At 49.0% G+C, this 18,233-nt stretch overlaps 2 protein-coding genes across 2 annotated transcripts; one reads left to right on the forward strand and one right to left on the reverse strand.

Moving 5' to 3' along the window:
* Positions 1-1,489: 1,489 nt before the first annotated feature.
* LOC119107352 (RNA-binding protein FUS-like) lies at positions 1,490-4,419 on the reverse strand. Its single transcript, XM_037230777.1, has 4 exons — positions 4,360-4,419; positions 2,143-2,268; positions 1,715-1,876; positions 1,490-1,669 (listed from the first exon to the last, which is right to left on the reverse strand). The coding sequence occupies exons 1-4, from the start codon at positions 4,417-4,419 to the stop codon at positions 1,490-1,492; spliced, it is 528 nt and encodes a 175-aa protein (XP_037086672.1).
* A 10,779-nt stretch (positions 4,420-15,198) lies between these two features.
* Positions 15,199-15,997, forward strand: LOC119107353 (RNA-binding protein FUS-like). The gene is made up of 2 exons (XM_037230778.1): positions 15,199-15,301; positions 15,483-15,997. The coding sequence occupies exons 1-2, from the start codon at positions 15,199-15,201 to the stop codon at positions 15,995-15,997; spliced, it is 618 nt and encodes a 205-aa protein (XP_037086673.1).
* Positions 15,998-18,233: the final 2,236 nt, after the last annotated feature.

Consider the following 18,233-nt stretch of genomic DNA (forward strand, 5'->3'; position numbering starts at 1 on the left):
CATACTCTAAGCCTATCCTCCATTTCAGCTTGACGTACAGCTCTCGCGTTTATGAGGATCATTGCTGTGGCCGCATTTACTCTCATTGGTACAGAGACATTACTGAATATTAGCGGATGCGAGCCATTTACTCATCAGAAGGACCCTGAGCCGTCACGTGGGGCAGACCGTGGATACAGAAGACAGGCCTGAACCACCAGCGGATACAGAGTACAGGCCCGCACCGCCAGTGGATACAGAGCACAGGTCTGCACCGCCAGGACTGGACAGAACCCCAGCGTTCCCGGCAGGCAAGGTTGCTGTCAACAACGGATTACTTACCAAACTTCATCCCACTCATGAAATGTCTAATATTCTAGTAATAATGTTCGTACTTCTTGCCCTCTACGCAGTTGCGCTGCTGTTTTGCAGCTGTCCGTTTCTTCCACTGTCCCTTTCTAACAAGACCCATACTGAGAGGGATCCTTTTTCCGCCCCACTACGTACATTCCCGTACTCAGTTCCCATGCGAGACCTTACATAGCTTGTGACTAGTGTGATTATCTGTTGCTGCATTATTGTACCTTATTACCCGGTTGGTAAAGCATTGTGTACTGGGATAAACGTTTGCGTTATATTTATAAAATCTGCATCATGCATGTGTACATTGTATTGTTTATTTTTCTCCATAGACGCCAGCATCTCGTCTTAGGCCTGTACGCGATGTATGCACCGATTCCACGAAGCATGCCTTACTCTTCGCACCTGCGTGTTGGCATCTCCCGTGAGCTGGGGCGGGGGGGGGGGGGCATGCTCCGCGCGTCCCTCCACCGAAGTCGCTCCTCGCTGCTGAGCTTGTGAGATGTCCACGGCAGTCACCAGGGCCGTGTGTGCGTATGGAGATGGTACATGTCATGCCTGTCTGTCGTATTTGCTATAAGTAAATGTGTTAACATTCGTCTGATTAGGTACCATGGAACGCCCAGCATGCGTAATATTTTATCACTACACAAGACCAAAGCGAACCGACGATGACAGCGTTTTCGGACGTTCAAATCCAGGGCGTCTGGGCAGAACTGCATTGTGTGCTGTGATATTTTTAACGTGATATCACTCATCTTTGCTGTTGCTTCACTAATTCCCCATCCAGTTCCCAACCCTTAGGCGTTTGTAAGGACCTCGAAAGGTTCTGTACAAATCCAGAAGCAGAATGATTGTCGACAACATCAACAGTATATCATTAATTGGTCGCCGGTCGGCAACCGTGATAAGCACGACAACAGAAAATCTTCTGACCATATTTATTGTTTCAGTAACACGCTTGCACATGAGACAAACAGACTGTCACAACGCCAAACATTCTGTGTTATCCAACATCAGGTGTTTCTAGAGACACATTCTCAAAGACGGAAAACAAAAATAGACGGGGCACGGCTAAACGGTCACACAAAAGCAGATATACAACAATCAGAACTGGGAAAAAACTCTGACAAAGTTATTAGCACCGTGTTTATTTTCCATACGCCGATCCCTGGCTGGAGCCGTAACCCTGACCTCCGGTCGGGCCACGTCCCCTCTTGACGTTGCTGCGACCCTCCTCCTCGCCGTAGGCGTTGAGGAACTTTGCCTCACCCTCGTACTCGACGTCGGCCACAAAGCCAGAGTCGCCCTGGACCGAGTAGGAGACGGTCTGGAGCCGGCCGTCGGGCAGCGCGACGCTGTACTGGCCCTGCACCTCCTCGCCGTTGGACTCCTCGGCCGCGCCAAAGTCGTTACCACGGACATCCAGGACGTCGTAGCTGAATGAGTAGGGCGTAGGAGGCTCTGTCTGTCCGTAGCCTCCGTTGGACTGCTGGCTGTAGCCGCCGTTGGACTGCTGACCATAGCCTCCGTTGGACTGCTGACCGTAACCTCCGTTGGACTGCTGGCTGTAACCTCCGTTGGACTGCTGGCTGTAGCCTCCGTTGGACTGCTGGCTGTAACCCCCGTTGGACTGCTGGCCATAGCCTTCGTTGGACTGCTGACCGTAGGTCGGCTTCAGGCTGGACTCAAATGGTCTCCTCCGAGACTGCAGACCATAGCCTGACGATGCCGATGAGGACCCATATTGAGACTGGGCACCAGAGGGAGCACCGTACTGTGACTGAGCACCAGAGGGAGCACCGTACTGAGATTGGGCACCAGAGGGAGCACCGTACTGAGACTGGGCACCAGAGGGAGCACCGTACTGAGACTGGGCACCAGAGGGAGCACCGTACTGGGATTGAGCACCAGACCCACGCCGGTCTCCTGCGACCACCACGGCGAGGGCAGCTACAACCAGGATCTTCATGTTTGCCGAGAGGACTAGTTGGAACAACTGTGCTTGACCCACCAAGTCTCGCCGTTTTATACCACATTCGCTCGTGAGCATTCAATGATTGCCTTGGCAGTGACGGTAGTGACGGCAATAGAATGATTGCGCAATCGAGATGAAAATGAGTATGCAAATAGTATCGAGGTGTCGCGGCCGATCCGTGAGGAGATCAGAGCACGGGTGTTTCCTCACCTGCCATTGGCACTCGTGCGTGAATCATGCTTGGCAGATTGACCCGAACCACGGAGGGCGTCGTGCCGGTGCGTGACCTCGTAAATACAGCTCTTACGTTATGGGCTGCCGCTGAGCGGCGTAGTTGTACCGAGGAATTGTAGGACCTGTTCTGTGTGCGACTTGGGACTGGCTCTGGGGGGTGCCCGACATGGCGCCCACATGCCCACCGGCCGAAGAGGCCTGGCGCTGTGCTGCGGCCACCAGTCGTGACTGTAGTTTGGATGGGTAGTCTTTCCCTTACCTTATACTATCCTGCAAATAAATAGAAGCTGTTCGGCCATGCAGGTTATGGTGCTGTTTGGTCATTTGCTAAGATCAAAATAGGAAACATAAAACGTCGGATTGATTGTAGAATGCTTGTTAGCTTTTGCTTGTTCCACGTAGTTCATGCTTGCAGTCAAAAATCCCGCAAGTTATTGTAATATGCTAATATGTTCGGTAGCATTCCTCTGAATTATACGCCTAAAGCTCTATAATTTCCGTTGACTCAGTTTCCATTTGATGTTATGGCACTGGTTGGCACGGCCCCACCGGCGAGCATTGCCACATGTGCTGCGTGCGCCATTTTGGAATCAATGTCCCTGCCGTGGTGACGGCTGACCTCATATCTTTCTGAAAACTAGTTGGGCTCCTTCGCTACATCACGATAATGACAATCGTGACGATAATAGCACAAGGCGAGCGTTCGGCTGGTAAGCTACTGACATAGAATTCAATATTTGTGCAGGCGTTACTCTGGTCAGGTGACTTCTTGCACTGGTGATCGGAGTATGGTGGGCGCTATGGTTCGGCTGGATCGGTGCGGAAAATGGGCGGGTACACCGGAACATGGCTGCCAGTGGGCGTCCATGACACGCTTCAGGACGCCCCTCGGCAATGTTCAGATCTCAGTTAAGCTGTTAATGCTGCCGTTGCAGATGAATCCAGATGTGTTGCACCCTCCGCAGATGACTTGCACCTGTAATGTATATCTTTTCAAATGCTTTGCCGAGATTGTCTGTACACGGTTAACATAAAAATAGGCTGCGATCGCTCATAGCATGAGCATATGTCATGGTATCCTGCCAAGTTCCAATATACTCTATACAAAAATCCTTTTTCTGAGACGGTTGCGAGCTAAACCAAAATTTTCCTTGTAATGTTATTATAGCGGTACATTACGGCGATTCTGACTGCACGCGGTGGGAGAAATCACGCCAGATGTAACAGCTCGCATCCTTTGAGATGCCTCGCTCCCACCTGTTTCACATTTTAACAGTCCAGCTGGTGATGCATAACCAGAATAATACAAAAGTTCATCAATTCAGCTGGGCCTGCCATTCTGTGTTGTAAATAGTGCTTTTAGCGTAACTAACGTCTGCTGGTACACCAGTGGTGATGGCTTTTGTTGGGACGACGGCTTCGTCGTCTGTTGGAACGGGAAGAGTAGTCATCCACCTTAGGATAGCTCAGAAAGGTTACCGGCACGTCCTCAGGCCACGGCCAGGCCATGATGTCTGGAAAGCTATAACATGGTGCATACCAATTAAGTTTTCTTCAATTAGCGTAATTTTCTGAGAGCTAGTATAAATAATAAATAAATATTGCGCAAATAAAAGAACCCTGACAGCCTGACCGGAGTTCTAGTTGTTGTCTTTGGTTCTAGGCGTCTGAAGGTTCCAGTTGTCTGATCGTTTGTTGACACCGTAATTGTTCGGGGTTTTGGCATCGGCACAAAAACCTCAATTCTCGACAGCAGCGACCCACGAGACAACATCGTCCAGTTGGCCATCGACACTGTGCCATCGCACCTGACAGCTGCACAGAGGCACGAAGAAGTTAAGACTGTAGATGTTCCAATCAAGCCCCATGCTAACGGAACTGGGGATCTATCTGACGTTTCTTAACACGCGTTCGGGTGGGGAGTTCATTGGCCCCCTCCTTGTTAACTTTGAACGGCGCGGTTTAGTCACGCCAAATTTGTAAAGTTGCAGGCGATTGAATATCGGATCTTTTGGTGTAGCAAACTTAGGATGTACCTTGTAAGGTCGCTGCCCTATAGAAAGTCCAAGTCAGACCGTAGCTGTCAGCGAAGGCAATGTCTAAGAAATCGTTCAATCTGATGCCGCAATGGAGCGTTGGACGAAGCAATACATCTATGAAACAATTTCTAAGGTCATAAAACAATTGAAGCTAGGATTATAACAAAATGCGCTGACTTAGAGTCAGTTTATAAAGATCAACTAGTGGTCAAAACCAGCCTACCTTTTCTACTCGAGATTTTGCTGCATGAGGTAGTTTCTAGTACTCTTTCGAATTTATTAATATCAAGGACCACAACAGACATCATCCACGGACTTGTTAAACGTCAGAGTAGGCCTCTGTGTAGGTAAAACATGTCCGTTCGTCACCGAGGAAATTTGGAACCGTCTAAATTGTCACCTGGAGTCAAATCTTTCAGCAACCGTTGCACCGTATCATTACGAGCGATAAACCACAAAAATACGAATTAAATGCGATGCGGCATAACCTTCACACATTTTCGTTCCGGGACTTCTTTTGCATTGAAGTGTCATTTGCTGGCCATCAAAAATTTAATGCTGATGGACTAGTCGAGTTATCAGGTAAAGACATTCTTAACATAGCCAGCCTAAAGGCATGTATTTTCCTATTCAGTTGGGGGGAGGGGGAGAAGGCAGGACTATGCCTGCTAACCAGGGATGTACCTTTTTTTAGTTATCAGTTTTGTCCATTATCTTTTTTCGTCATGATTGTTGGGGGTTCGGCCCCAAAACTAATTTTAAGAAACTACACCCCTGCTCCCAACTGCGAAAAGAAAGTCTGTCGATTACGGGAAAAACTGTTCTGAGTGCGTTTCGAAGGCAAGCTCAGCCATTTTTCTTCCTGCACCCCCTCCCCTTCCCTCCCTAACCCCTACGTATTTTGCAAAACTGCATCCAAAGCAGCCCTACATTTACCGACGACATGGTTCCACAAGCACCCAGGACAAGATCCATTTTGGTTTTCTGGCGTCATCGTAGTCAGCTGGAAACGTTGGCGACCTTCAGCATCTTTGCATAATCATTGCCGTTGCAGAACTCGCAGTTCCTAACATGATGCCAATTACTTAGAGCAAAGCCCATGCAATATGGGTATCAACGGATGCAAAGGACATTTTTGAACCCTTCTAGGATCTTCATTTGGATTTATATGCAAAATGATGAACAATAAAACATTTCATCTCACGCCTGCCCACCCATCAGTACGCAAAGTTTGAGGTGCTACGGGCAATGTGAGAAGCTTACAACAGCGATGCGCGGCATCTTAACTCAAAGCCGTGTTCCTCTCAGCAGCAGGAAGCCCTGGGTGAATCCCTGACATGTGTCGCTGCAACGACCTCCGTTTACCTCTGAAGCTACACTAAGGTATGCACAACAACAATCCTCCGACATTGGCAAGGCTTTTTATCCTATTACCTTTAAAAGACTGACGACTAGCTACCTTCTTCCAACCATTCAGCTCCTCACGATATGAGCACAACCAACAGCAACCCACAACCCGGCACAGAAACTGACGCATTTCCGCGCGGCGAGCATTCGAGCACATCTGTCTCAACTGGCACGGCGCTTTAAAACACTGCGTAGCAAATTGATCATGTTCGTCACAAGATGCTGTGGCCAGCCACGATTCGCACGACGAGAAAGAATCGCTGAAACAAACGATGAGTAACAAGCCTAATTAGTTGGTATTTATACTGTTTAGGATGTTAAGTGAAACTTGGTTGAAAATATGTGAAAAGCACTGATCTGAGGGGCATTGGAAAAGCAGGTCACTACTGATCTGTGACGCGAGCGCTGATATAGTTTAGTTTGTAGTATGTTTCTGGCACATGTGAAAAATTATCTTGATTAAAGCTACTATGCTTGGCATCGTCTTATGGCTCAACTTTCTCATACAGCGAAACGGCGGCGTTTCCACATGCGCTCTTCACATGCTCACGTTGCAAGCGTTAGCGAGTACAGGTCAATATTAAACTTTACGTTTGGTCTAACTTGGATGATCTGTTGTAATATGGTCTAGTCTTTTGAATTTTTTTTCATTTTCGCAATGCCGACACCAGTTGGTTTGCAAAAGTGTCAGTTTTTGTCACCGATCATATCCGGGAAATCAGAAATTTGTTTCGCCCCTGGGCCTCTGAACTGAAATGGCCCGGTGTCAGGACTTCAGGTCATTGACATTAAATAATACCAGTGACCTTTTTCCTAGAACAGATGTTTAGGCTCAAGACAGTTGCATGAGGGGGTTCGGGGTGCCACTTCGGAGAACATCGTTCTGGAGTTTTGCATTGTCTGACCTTATTGGACACGAAGGTAATGGCCTAGGAACCTTAAATCTCTTCATCAGTTAGTTGACATGCGCACCAAGCTACCCTGTAAATTTGATATTTCCAGCTTTTTTAGCTTTTTAGATCACAGAGGGGTCAAACTGCTCCATCTTCCATCCGAGCGAGGGGTATTCAACCGGCCGTCCGGGCGAGTGTTAATGTAGGGCTCCAAGAACGAAGAGAAAATTGCGGCTCAAATTGTAGTCTGAAACTTGCAGTTGTTCAATGTGGGTGGACGTAGAGCAGCGCGTTACGTGTCCACGGTGCTGTGGTAGCTTCTGTTCTCTGCGCCGTAACCCCATGCCAGTAAACCCCGCCCTGACAGGGACCGGGTCGATGCGACCCTTCCCTCGTAAGGCTTTTTCAGGACGCCTCTCAGGCAGGTAGTGCAATCCCACGCAAACTTTTAGTAAACTGATAGGCATCTATTGCGCGTGTTTTGACATCAAAGCCGTTTTCCTAGCTTTTTGTATCGGACAGCGGCGCTTTTGAGAAACACTGCACGGCGATCAATGGCCGACGCGGCCGGCAGGCGGTAACCGTAGATGGCACAGAATGCGTGCGGCGGGTCGACGTTGTTACGTCAACGGAGACATACATCGTAAAGGTATGCTCAAAAACACATACAAATATATATATATATATATATATATATATATATATATATATACAATTCTACTAAAAACTGAACAAGAAACATGCCTTTATAACTTGCGTGGCGCCGTGAGGCATAGCTTCGTATTTATAGCGTTCTAAAGCTGAGAAATGCTTTTCACGAAAATCTGAGAATTGATCCAATTGAGAATTGAGGTCAATTATTGGCAAAAAAGCAGAAAAACTGGTACCAAAAGCGATATTTCGTTGAGAGGAATTCAGTGGTGCTTTTTTCTCGCTAAACTCTATCTTGTTTAGTTTGGCAACACCAAGGAGTCGCATTGCTCACCCCCCCCCCCCCCCTCCCCTATCAGTTCGCGTTCTGAAAAACGGAGAATAAGGACTATGGTTGAAGGGTATGTTCCATATTTGAACACAATGAAGCAAGCACCAGATGTGATGAAATAAAGTGGAAAAGACTGCTCCAGACAACACATTTTCTCTGCTCAGTAAACATGCTCCTCAACACGCCATTGATTATGTCGCCGTACCGTGTACGACATTGATTGAGAGCCCATTGACGGCTGTTATATTTGGAAATAATTCTCACGAACGTCAGATATGGACGACTCGACATAATATTGTTCTCGGCATCAATCGTCGCATAGCTTATGGAATGGCAGCACTCAAACGACGTTAATATGACGTTTTGAATACTTTGGTGACCTTGAAAGCCTCCCAATTCAGTCTGCGCGTTTTCGCAAGCGTGAATTTTAAGAAGGGCACGGCTGTGAACTGTACCGAATGGTCATCAAATTGCTATTTCAGTTCAAAACCACATATAGATGTGAAACATTGTTTTATAGTGAATACGGCGCTGTATCAGAATGAGCGGCTAGCAAAAATCGAGATCCCATGCGTCAACATGTCGCGAACTGCACCTTTCTAAGCTTGTACTTTAATTAAATTTTCGATTGGTCCAAGTCTGTTTTCTTTTGCTTCATGACGTGCAATGTTTGATGTAAATGCCTGCGGGGTCCGATTCCCTTAACCCTGAAACGAATCAAGCATTAACCATCGAAGAGGGTCCGACAAAACTCTTTGCGTCGTTGAACGCCTATTAAACTTTAGTAATGCGTTCAGGCGAAGAGGCACCGCACCGGGCTAGGGTGCTGATGTGACCGAGCACCATAACCAGACGTGTCGTTATTTGTGTTATGCCCCCATTCTCGTACTGCGACAGGTGACCGGCCACCGGGCCCGTGGGTGTGTGGCCCCCGGTGCAGGATGGCACTGTGTCCCGCGGCAGAGCGGTCACTCCTCAGCAACTGTCATCTCTCGTCTAGGAGTCGGTCGAGGAAACGTCTCCCGAAGTCAGACTTGAATCGAGGACCTCCCGTCTGCGTTGGCACGTGCACCAACTAACTGCGCCACCGGGCTGGTCATTGTCCTATTAGAAGGGATATAAAAAGCCAGCGTGTTTGCACCAAGGCCAGCGTCGCTATCAAAGGTCCATGAACGACAGCGAGACGTGCGTTTCCCACGGTTCAGACGTTCATTCATTCTTGGGCAACGCTCGCGCGGTGCACGGAGGGTCCCGAGTCGGAAGCCTCAGGCGCCCCGACCCCAGCCGATCACCCACGGACGTGCTCTTAACGGTCCGTGCATGGATGTCACGTCCCACGATAGCGTGCTTGGCAAGAGTAGTGACTTAGTCACGCGATGCTGGGCTATCGGAATGTTTGCCCTGCTTCCATGAATACCAGTCCAGCACGTCTGATACTCACAGAAGGTTCGTGTGCCGAGTTATGCAATTATTGGTTGGAAATAATGAGTACAGCTTGGAACACCATACTGTGTATCATACACTTCGCATGATCAGTTATATGCTGTATGCGACTATCGTTAAGTGGCCTGTAGAGATAAGTCCACTGCAAGTAGGACGAATGAGGACGCAAGGAAGCAAGGAACATCACCTAGTAGCAGTTGTTGGAGTAGCTTCCACCATAATCGTGGCTGGCGGGAATGCACTGGCTGTGCAAATACAAAAAGCATACCAATAGTAACAAACCAGCCTCTCCATTATATCTAATGCGTGCCTCAGTATCTTCAAATGTGAAGCAATTTGTTTGCCAGCAAATAAACAGCTACAAGTGAGGTTTTTCCATCATATCTGATGGCTACCTGAATATTTTTAAAGGTGGAACATTCCCTTTTATGTGGTGCGGCGGCGCGGCAAGGCTGGGGGAGCTGGCACTGACGGCCGGCAGCCGGCGTACCGGCACAGACTGCGGCGATGCATTCCGCGCATGGAAAGGCAGCACTCCCATCAACTCCCAGCACGCCCCCAGCACAGCACCTCCTAGCACTGCGCGTCCGACGCGCCCTCGCAGGCCCCCGTCCAAGATCGGAACCCAGAGGTGAAGTCGGCGATTGCGGATCAGCGGAGTGCTTGTGCGCCGCCATCATCGTCGAGCTCCACGTGAAGGCCACCGACGGATGTCTGAATGAGGGACGGAACACCACCTTGTTTGATCAAGAGTCTCAGCTGCTACCGTAGACCGTCCAGGCCGGATTCCCGTTCACCACGAATGACCTGCGTGAAACGATGCGTCTATATGGACGCATATGGACTATATGCGTCTATATGGACCCATCCACGAGAGATTGTCCGCGAGTAATGGACGAGCGGTGGCCAGCGGTGGCTAGTGGTGCCTACTGGGCTAGTGGTGGCGAGTGGTGGCTAGTGGTGGCTATTGGGCTAGGGTTGCGAGTGGTGGTGAGTGGTAGCTTTTGAGCTAGTGATGGCTAGTGGTGGCTATTGGGCTAGTAGTGGCTAGTTGTGGATGGTGGTGGCTCTTGGTGGCTATTGGGCTATTGGTGGGCAGTGGTATGCAGACCCGTTATCCCGCCGACTCTTTGTCGACCCGTGCCCACCGCCCTCCACGACGGGCACGCGAAGGAAGGAGAGGACAAAGGGCGGGGCGCACATCACATACTGGCCACGGCTGGACGCTGATATAGAGAACGTAGCCAGGTGCTGTCAACTCCGCTAGCTGGGACTCCCCTCCCAGCGGCAAGAATCGACCATCCCACATCAGCCAGCTGAGACATCCCATCCCATCCCACATCCCAGAACCTTGACCTAGACTCCGCTGAACACGCTCGACCTCAGAACGTGGTCACCGTGGATGATGTTTTCTCTCCTGGTGGCGATTCATCGAGTCGTTGTGAGGCACGGCTTTTGCGAGGAAACGGATCGCTGTGATGAGTATAACATGTTGTTAAGTCGGCGCATCTGAAGTGATCGCGTCCGACGGAGCTCTGCTGCCGGCTTGATGATGGTTTCTATCTCCTGTTTCAAAAGTAATATTTTTAGTGTTCTCCATCAGCAACTTGCTTACTTTCCAGAATCAAAGTGTTTTGCAAACAGCAGCAATCAACTCCCAGGTGGTCGCCGTTGGGTGAAGCATTCCAGGCTGTGCTGGGACATGCTTGTCCGGTCTTCCTTGTCTGAAACAGCCTGTCCACTTATGATGTAATATATGCCTGTTTGCACTATATGTGTAGGTTACAGGTCGTTAGTGAGAGTTTTACGGGAGGATTGGGGCGAGGTATTAGTATCATGGTTGGAAAATTACTCCGACTATCGTCTTCGCCTGGCGCGCTAGGTTTTACGTCACAAACTAACCCAAACAAACACAGCAGCCGAGGACGATACCCGAACACCTCTTACGTCCCCGAGGTCGGTAGTTATCACCTTCCGCCAGCAATGCTCTGACCCTGAAGCTCATCATCCAAAGGAGTACATTGCGTTCCAGTCTTGGCCCGGACAGACCGTGATGAAATAAAGGCACATCACGACCGTGTCTCTATCACCGTATGGCTTAAAACGGCACAAAGCGCGTGTGATTACTTCGGTGAGGCCCAAAGCCCTCAATCATTTCTGAAGTCCGTGTGAACCTTGACCCCACAGCGTCTTGGCAGGTCTCACGCGTCCACACTTGCCCTGGGTCCGCCGCCTGCAGATGCACGCCTTCCCCGTGCATCCAGGTCCTTGCCTTGACCTCCCGCCAGTCGCCGTCGACGTCACACCACCTCTCGGCGCTGATTGGCTGGCGGTGACAGCTAATGACCCGCCGCGGCCACGCTCGCTCACGCTGGAGCGTGAGCGAGCGATCGCCGCGAAGGGAAAGGAGTTCACGCACGGGACGCCGTGCATGGGCTTCGCCATAAGTCGGGTTTTCGCAGGCTTTGTACAGGGTGGTAAGGTGATTGGGGCCGAGACTCAATACGGCGCGGCCGCTGGACGTGGGGCGTGACACTGCGGGGCAGCCCCGCTGGACGTGAGGCGTGACACTGCGGGGCAGCCCCGCTGGACGTGAGGCGTGACACTGCGGGGCAGCCGGAACATCGGATATCCTGCGTCCACCTGTAAGCGGGACGTGCATGTGACTGGCGAGCCGATTACGCATACACAATGGCGCGTATGATGATGAGCTCTGCGAGCCCATGCTACTAAACAGTAGGTAGAATGCAACGGCATGAGAAGCAAAAACGTACACACGGAAATCATACGAGATAGGACGGTCTGAACGTCGGGCTCTCTTTGAATCGATAATGAACAAGCTTTTAGCGGCAGGTGCATATGACCAGCGAGGCAACCGCATAGAATATGGAATATAATATTAACATAGAATGGAATATTAATAGAATAGAATATCAACATAGAATAGAAAAGTATGGAATAGTATAGAATAAAATACAATACAATACAACACCATAGAATGTTAACGCCAAATATGGTGATGTGCTTTGCAAGTTTATGCGCCCAACCGTCTCAATGATACCGGCGTGGAAGTTGAAAACCCCTACGCGAGGACTGCTGCAGAGATGGGTGGCCGGGATATCGGACCACGCTCTTGCCGATGCTACATCAACTGGCAGGGATAGACGCAACAAACTAGTGAGCCAAATGCTTATAATGTAATGGGTAGCATGACGATGAGCCAACTAAAGGTGTGTATGCCTGGTGCTTGGAATGTAATCACAGTGACAAGTGAAAACGTGCGCGCACGGACTGCTGGAGATAGACAGCCTGACCATCAGGTCACCATCTTACCAGTAACACGTGGATCATTACTGGTAGGCGCGTATATTAGCGAGCCGAATAGGTAAAATTAGATGGCAAACATGGCCATAAGCTTTGCTAGCTTATGTCCAGCAAACCGCTACAACTAATTTTCGTGAGAAGAGAGTACGCCTTTACGGGGGCGCGGTTATTAGGCAGCAGGATGAGCCCTGACTTTCTTCAAAGTCACCATTAGCCCAGTGGGTGTTAACTGGTTAGAAGCAACGAAAATAGCTATCGCCCCCTCCCTCAACCTCAACCAGGGAGAACTTCTGTCGGACCTGTGCCTATGTGATTTTTGTAATTTTTTTAAAGATTTGATCCGAACCCTTTGAACGGATAGATTTCTGGGATCAGAGCTCACGCCAAGCAATCCTTGTTATATGTGTCCTGGCCCCTGCCACCCGATCGCGCAATTCCATGTCAACGACAGAATTTTGTTGCGAAGGCTTAACGTGTCGCAATGCTCGGCATGGTCCGTCCTGCCCTCTGACGTCAACTGACCTTTAGCGCGACCGCTGCCACCGGCCGCAGACCATACCTGTCAAGGACAAATAGCGAGCGCCCTAAAGCGACTCGAATCCACCCCGCCACGGGTGGGCGGATCGGAAGGCAGGCGTTCCAACCAACTGAGCCACCGGGACGGACGACTGACTAATACCCTAAGCTGGGATGCCGACTAACATCCTAAGCTAGGATGCCGACTAACATCCTAAGCTAGGATGCCAACTAATGTTCTAAGCTAAGATGCTGACTAACATCCTAAGCTGAGCGCTGATGTAAATGTTTTAAAGGTTAACACGCGCCCCGGTGGCCGGTTGGATACCCTTCGCTCTGGTGGGGGCCGATGTGACCCCTAAGATCTCAGGAACTAAGAGAGCTAGAGACATCGAACTCACAAGATGTGTTGGTCCGCGCTTAAACTCACATAGGCCAAAGTTTGAAGTTTCTTGGTCATGAGCTTTGGGTCGAAAAATGTTAAACAAGGGCAAACTCCGAGCTGGTCTACAAAGTACCCAAGAACCTTGTTACCTATTCTAAGCAAAGGGTCGCATGCTCATAAGGTCAGTTACCTGGTTTGGCCTTTTGAAGGTCATGGTGATCAAAGTCATACTAGACTGCTCTGAGTTATGTATTTCAATAAGAACAATTACGCTAGGCAGTACGCTCCTAAAAATAAAACGTCAACTTTGATCGTCATAGGTCAGTGACCCATTCTGAACTTTAAAAAGTTCATGGAGGATGCGTAGTCCGGTTTCTGTCATCAGTGAATTCCAAAGTGAGCACCAAAAACTACCCTATACGGCAAGCCTCAGACTAACGCAACAGGTTGGTTTGACCTTAGTCTGACATATAGATCTGACTCCAGTTCGATGGAATCTGTTCATTCAATTGTTGTGTCGCCTAAGAAAGTATCTCAGAGATGCATAGCTTGATCTAAAACTCCGTTGTTGCATCAGATGAAACGATTCCCTAGAAATTGGCCGCTGAGTTCATGGGCTGATTTTGACCTACCGCAGGTCAGCGACCTTACAAGGTTCATCTAGATATTTGACACCAAAAGATTAATTTCTTAATTGTCTACAGATATCAAAATTTGGTGCGGCTACGCCGCATCGTTAAGAAACCATTCTGAAAAACCTTCCGGGTCAAATTGACACCGCAAGCGAGTGCGTGTTAGAGCAAATGTTTCACATTTGAAGATAATGAAGGAAGTATTATATACCGTACGGTAAGCTCCCTTATAACTATTGATATACTTTAAAGCAGAAAAAACTGCTCCACAGAACAAAATTTCAATATTTAGTGAATATGCTTCTCAATACGTCACTGTTCAAATCCGTAATGGAGCGTTCGCATAACGTTCAGGGGCTGCGAAACTAAACATGTGAACTTGCTACCCTAGCACTCACTTGTAGTACTTCAATCTCCCGCGAGGTTACCGTGGCGGTGCTGGAGGTGTCTGCTAAACCAAATGTCGTTATGTGCTCGTGTATGACTTGTTTTCGTGACGTTCTTGCATACTTATCCGTGATTTTGAGATGTTAACTTGTATTTACGTACTCGGTTATGGTGCAATTATAAGGTTATTCGATTACAAGTTATATGTCGGCATTAACTAGCACTCACCTCTAAATTCTTATGTTAGGAAGCGCAAATGTGATTCATGATTGAAACACGTAAAGCCTGCTGGAAGCCGCATGGACTCAGGATGGTTAATCCGGGATAAACGTAAAGCACACTTATCTATCAATTGGTGGAATGAGGTCACACTTAGTCTAGATGTACAGCCGTTATCGCCAGCTGGCGCCGGCAACACTAAGGTGGCTGCATTTTCACATTGTGAAACAACACGCTGCCGATATGAACGTGATCGGCATGCATGAAGTACAATCAAGGAGGACCTGGGTGTCGCTAAATCTCAGGCATGCATGATGTAACAGGTAATACCAAATAGGAGCGCGTGGTCAGCCAAGCCGTATAAAAGCACGGCGACTCTGCTGAACGGTACAGTTCTCACCAGCAGCCCAGTCAGCTAACATGAAGCTCCTCGTTGTAGCCGCTCTGGCCGTTCTGGCCGCCGCGGACAGGCGGAACTCTGGCGCCCAGTCCCAGTACGGTGCTCCCTCTGGCGCCCAGTCCAGTACGGTGCTCCCTCTGGCGCCCAGTCCAGTACGGTGCTCCCTCTGGCGCCCAGTCCCAGTATGGATCCGTCTGTCTTCGTCGTCTGGTAGGCCCTTGCAGACCACGCAGGAACCCTGATTCAGTCGAGTCTGCAGCCTGCTTACGCGTCAGCACATTCCCAACGGTCTGCTATCTGCTAGGCCAGCAATCCAGCGGTGGCTATGGCCAGCAGTCCACGGAGGCTACATGTCAGCAGTCCAACGGAGGCTACAGCCAGCAGTCTAACGGAGGTTACGGTCAGCAGTCCAACGGAGGCTATGGTCAGCAGTCCAACGGCGGCTACAGCCAGCAGTCCAACGGAGGTTACAGCCAGCAGACCAACGGAGGCTATGGACAGACCGAGCCTCCAACGCCCTACTCGTTCAGCTACGACGTGCTGGATGTCCGTGGTAACGACTTTGGCGCGGCCGAGGAGTCCAACGGTGAGGAGGTGCAGGGCCAGTACAGCGTCGTGCTGCCCGACGGCCGACTCCAGACCGTCTCCTACTCGGTTGAGGGAGACTCTGGCTTTGTGGCCGACCTTGAGTACGAGGGTGAGGCCAAGTTCTTCAACGCCTACGGCGAGGAGGAGGGTCGCAGCAACGTCAAGAGGGGACGTGGCCCGACCGGAGGTCAGGGCTACGGCTCCAGCCGCGGCCAGAAATACGGCGGTTGAACTTCTATCAGAGGTGGTCTGCTTTTTTAAGCTCGCAACGACACAATGTGAATGGTATGGGTGTGCACAAGGTTATGTGGAGTTTCACACTACCAATGTAGCAGTGTTCTTGCGGTATGCATTGTCTAAGTTCACAGGTCCATGCTGGGCTAATAAAGAAACAGTTGTAACAAGTTCTCTGAGGAATAAGAACTCAAGCCAGAGCCAGCAGCTTCATCTAAATATGAAATTCACTGCTGTTTAGCCTTGAAATAAAATGAGTCAGTACGCTACGCACAGTTCAATGGAGCGTTGGTGCCTCAGCTGCAACACTGCATTGTATGGCTCGCATAAGCCTGGTGCAACCGATGTAAACTTCCCATTTGGTTATCTTGCAATTTGAATTGTAGCGCTATCAACGTATGTACTAAGTAGCTTGACGGAATGAGCCAGCATAAGACGTCGTTTCACAAAGGTTTAGCATGTTCTTGTATCACCGACGCTGGTGACGTGCTCTCTGCGATCGAGGATCATTCTCCGTCGAGACACGGCAGACTGGTGGCTGTCTGAATATTTGGGTTTATGAACAATTAATATGTAATTACGAGGGGGAGGGAGGGGGGGGGGGGGGGTAGGCTGCACGTGTGTTAACGGCAACTAACCAGGAATGGTGTGGCTCCAGTGGTCTGGTCATGCTCGGCCCGGCCAGTTACGGTTTTATACTTACGTTTGTGCTCTTTATTCCTTCTACCGGTTTTATATACATGTACCACCAATCAAGCTCTTCACCCAAGCTTGCCACAACGGGCAGCACCCTCATGTAGGTGCTGGGCCGATATTGTCAAAACGCTGTCATGCAGACTGTAGGATGGATCAGTTGACGCATTTCTGCAACGTTACAACATTAACCCTATGCCTTCTTCACATCTGATTTGTATTGGAGGGAAACGTACAAGCTTTCAATCGTGAAAAAGCTCTGGAATACGAGATACCCAGGTCCAGACATTGGCGACGAGCCTCGCAGCGAAACAAGACTTACGCGTCATTGGGACAGGGAGGATACAGATAACTACAAAGATAAGGGGTTCAGTCGTATGCAGGCGTTCATACATCGTCATGCATTTCGCATGAAGTTTCTCGCTATAAGGATTTTTTGTTACGGCTGATTTCAAATATCAGCAATCAGAGTACATTAGGGTGCGTCAAACCAGATCCACGGTGTAGACAAATGTACCGTGTGCAGTGTGTGTGGTGCAATGTACCGTGACCACATTCGACACTCGTCATGGCCTCATCGTGCAGGCATCAATAATTTCGGGATGTTCTAACTTGTCTTTTATTGCAGAAATCGTTTAAGATTTCAAGTTTGTCAGCTTCGTCCCTGGGACAACACGCCAAAATTAATGAGACAATGATATTTGACAAACGCACCGGGGACTTAAAAGCAAAGATGTCAACGTCCAAATGTCGTGCATCCAACAGAGCTGTCTTCTTCCAATGAAGACGTCCCAGCTGTTTACGCTAAATATGTTACAAAAACAATCAATGTGATATAATTAACGATATCTGTTTTGTGACGGAGACCCAGATTATTTGAGTGCAGCGTCAGTGGGAAATGCAGAATATCGAACCTGGTTTGAGTACCTCAGTAACTCAGGGCTAACAACTTCTTAACTTGTGTGTAGCCATATGCGCATTGTGTGCGTTAATCTGGTAACTGAACCTTCTCTCCATGATGACTTCGACGCCGTGAAACGATACAGCATTGACGGAGGTTTAACCTTTCATCGAGAAAAACGAACATTTCGCAAACCTCTGCAGATAAGACCGACGATCTGCGTCTTTCTTTTGACGTTCAAGTGAGCCAACATCCCGATTCTGGATAATCACAAACGTCCTGAACAGACTTGCATCCACCTAATCTCTGTAGGATGGCATTATGCGACACATTGACAGAGACATAGGGCTCAATATTTTATATTTTGAAGAAAATGGTTTCCCGGGGTTGACTTATGCCTGAAATCCAACTGTGAAATGTTGATCAGCGTTATGGTCGAAGAGCTAGAGCCTAGAGCACTTTTAAGAGATGAGCGCACAAAGACACCTTTTAGAGCCTGTAAAGCAATCAATAATTATTTTGATTGTACAAAACTATATACTGCCGAACTTACAATGCGACAATGCACTTCTTGCTATTCCCAATTTTTTCTTCATGTAATTTTTAAAACTATGGCAGCGTTACTAAAGGTCAGGTAAC

This window comes from Pollicipes pollicipes, unplaced genomic scaffold (assembly GCF_011947565.3).
Source record: "Pollicipes pollicipes isolate AB1234 unplaced genomic scaffold, Ppol_2.1 Scaffold_6686;HRSCAF=7923_pilon_pilon_pilon, whole genome shotgun sequence".
Taxonomy (NCBI): Eukaryota; Metazoa; Arthropoda; class Thecostraca; order Pollicipedomorpha; family Pollicipedidae; genus Pollicipes; species Pollicipes pollicipes.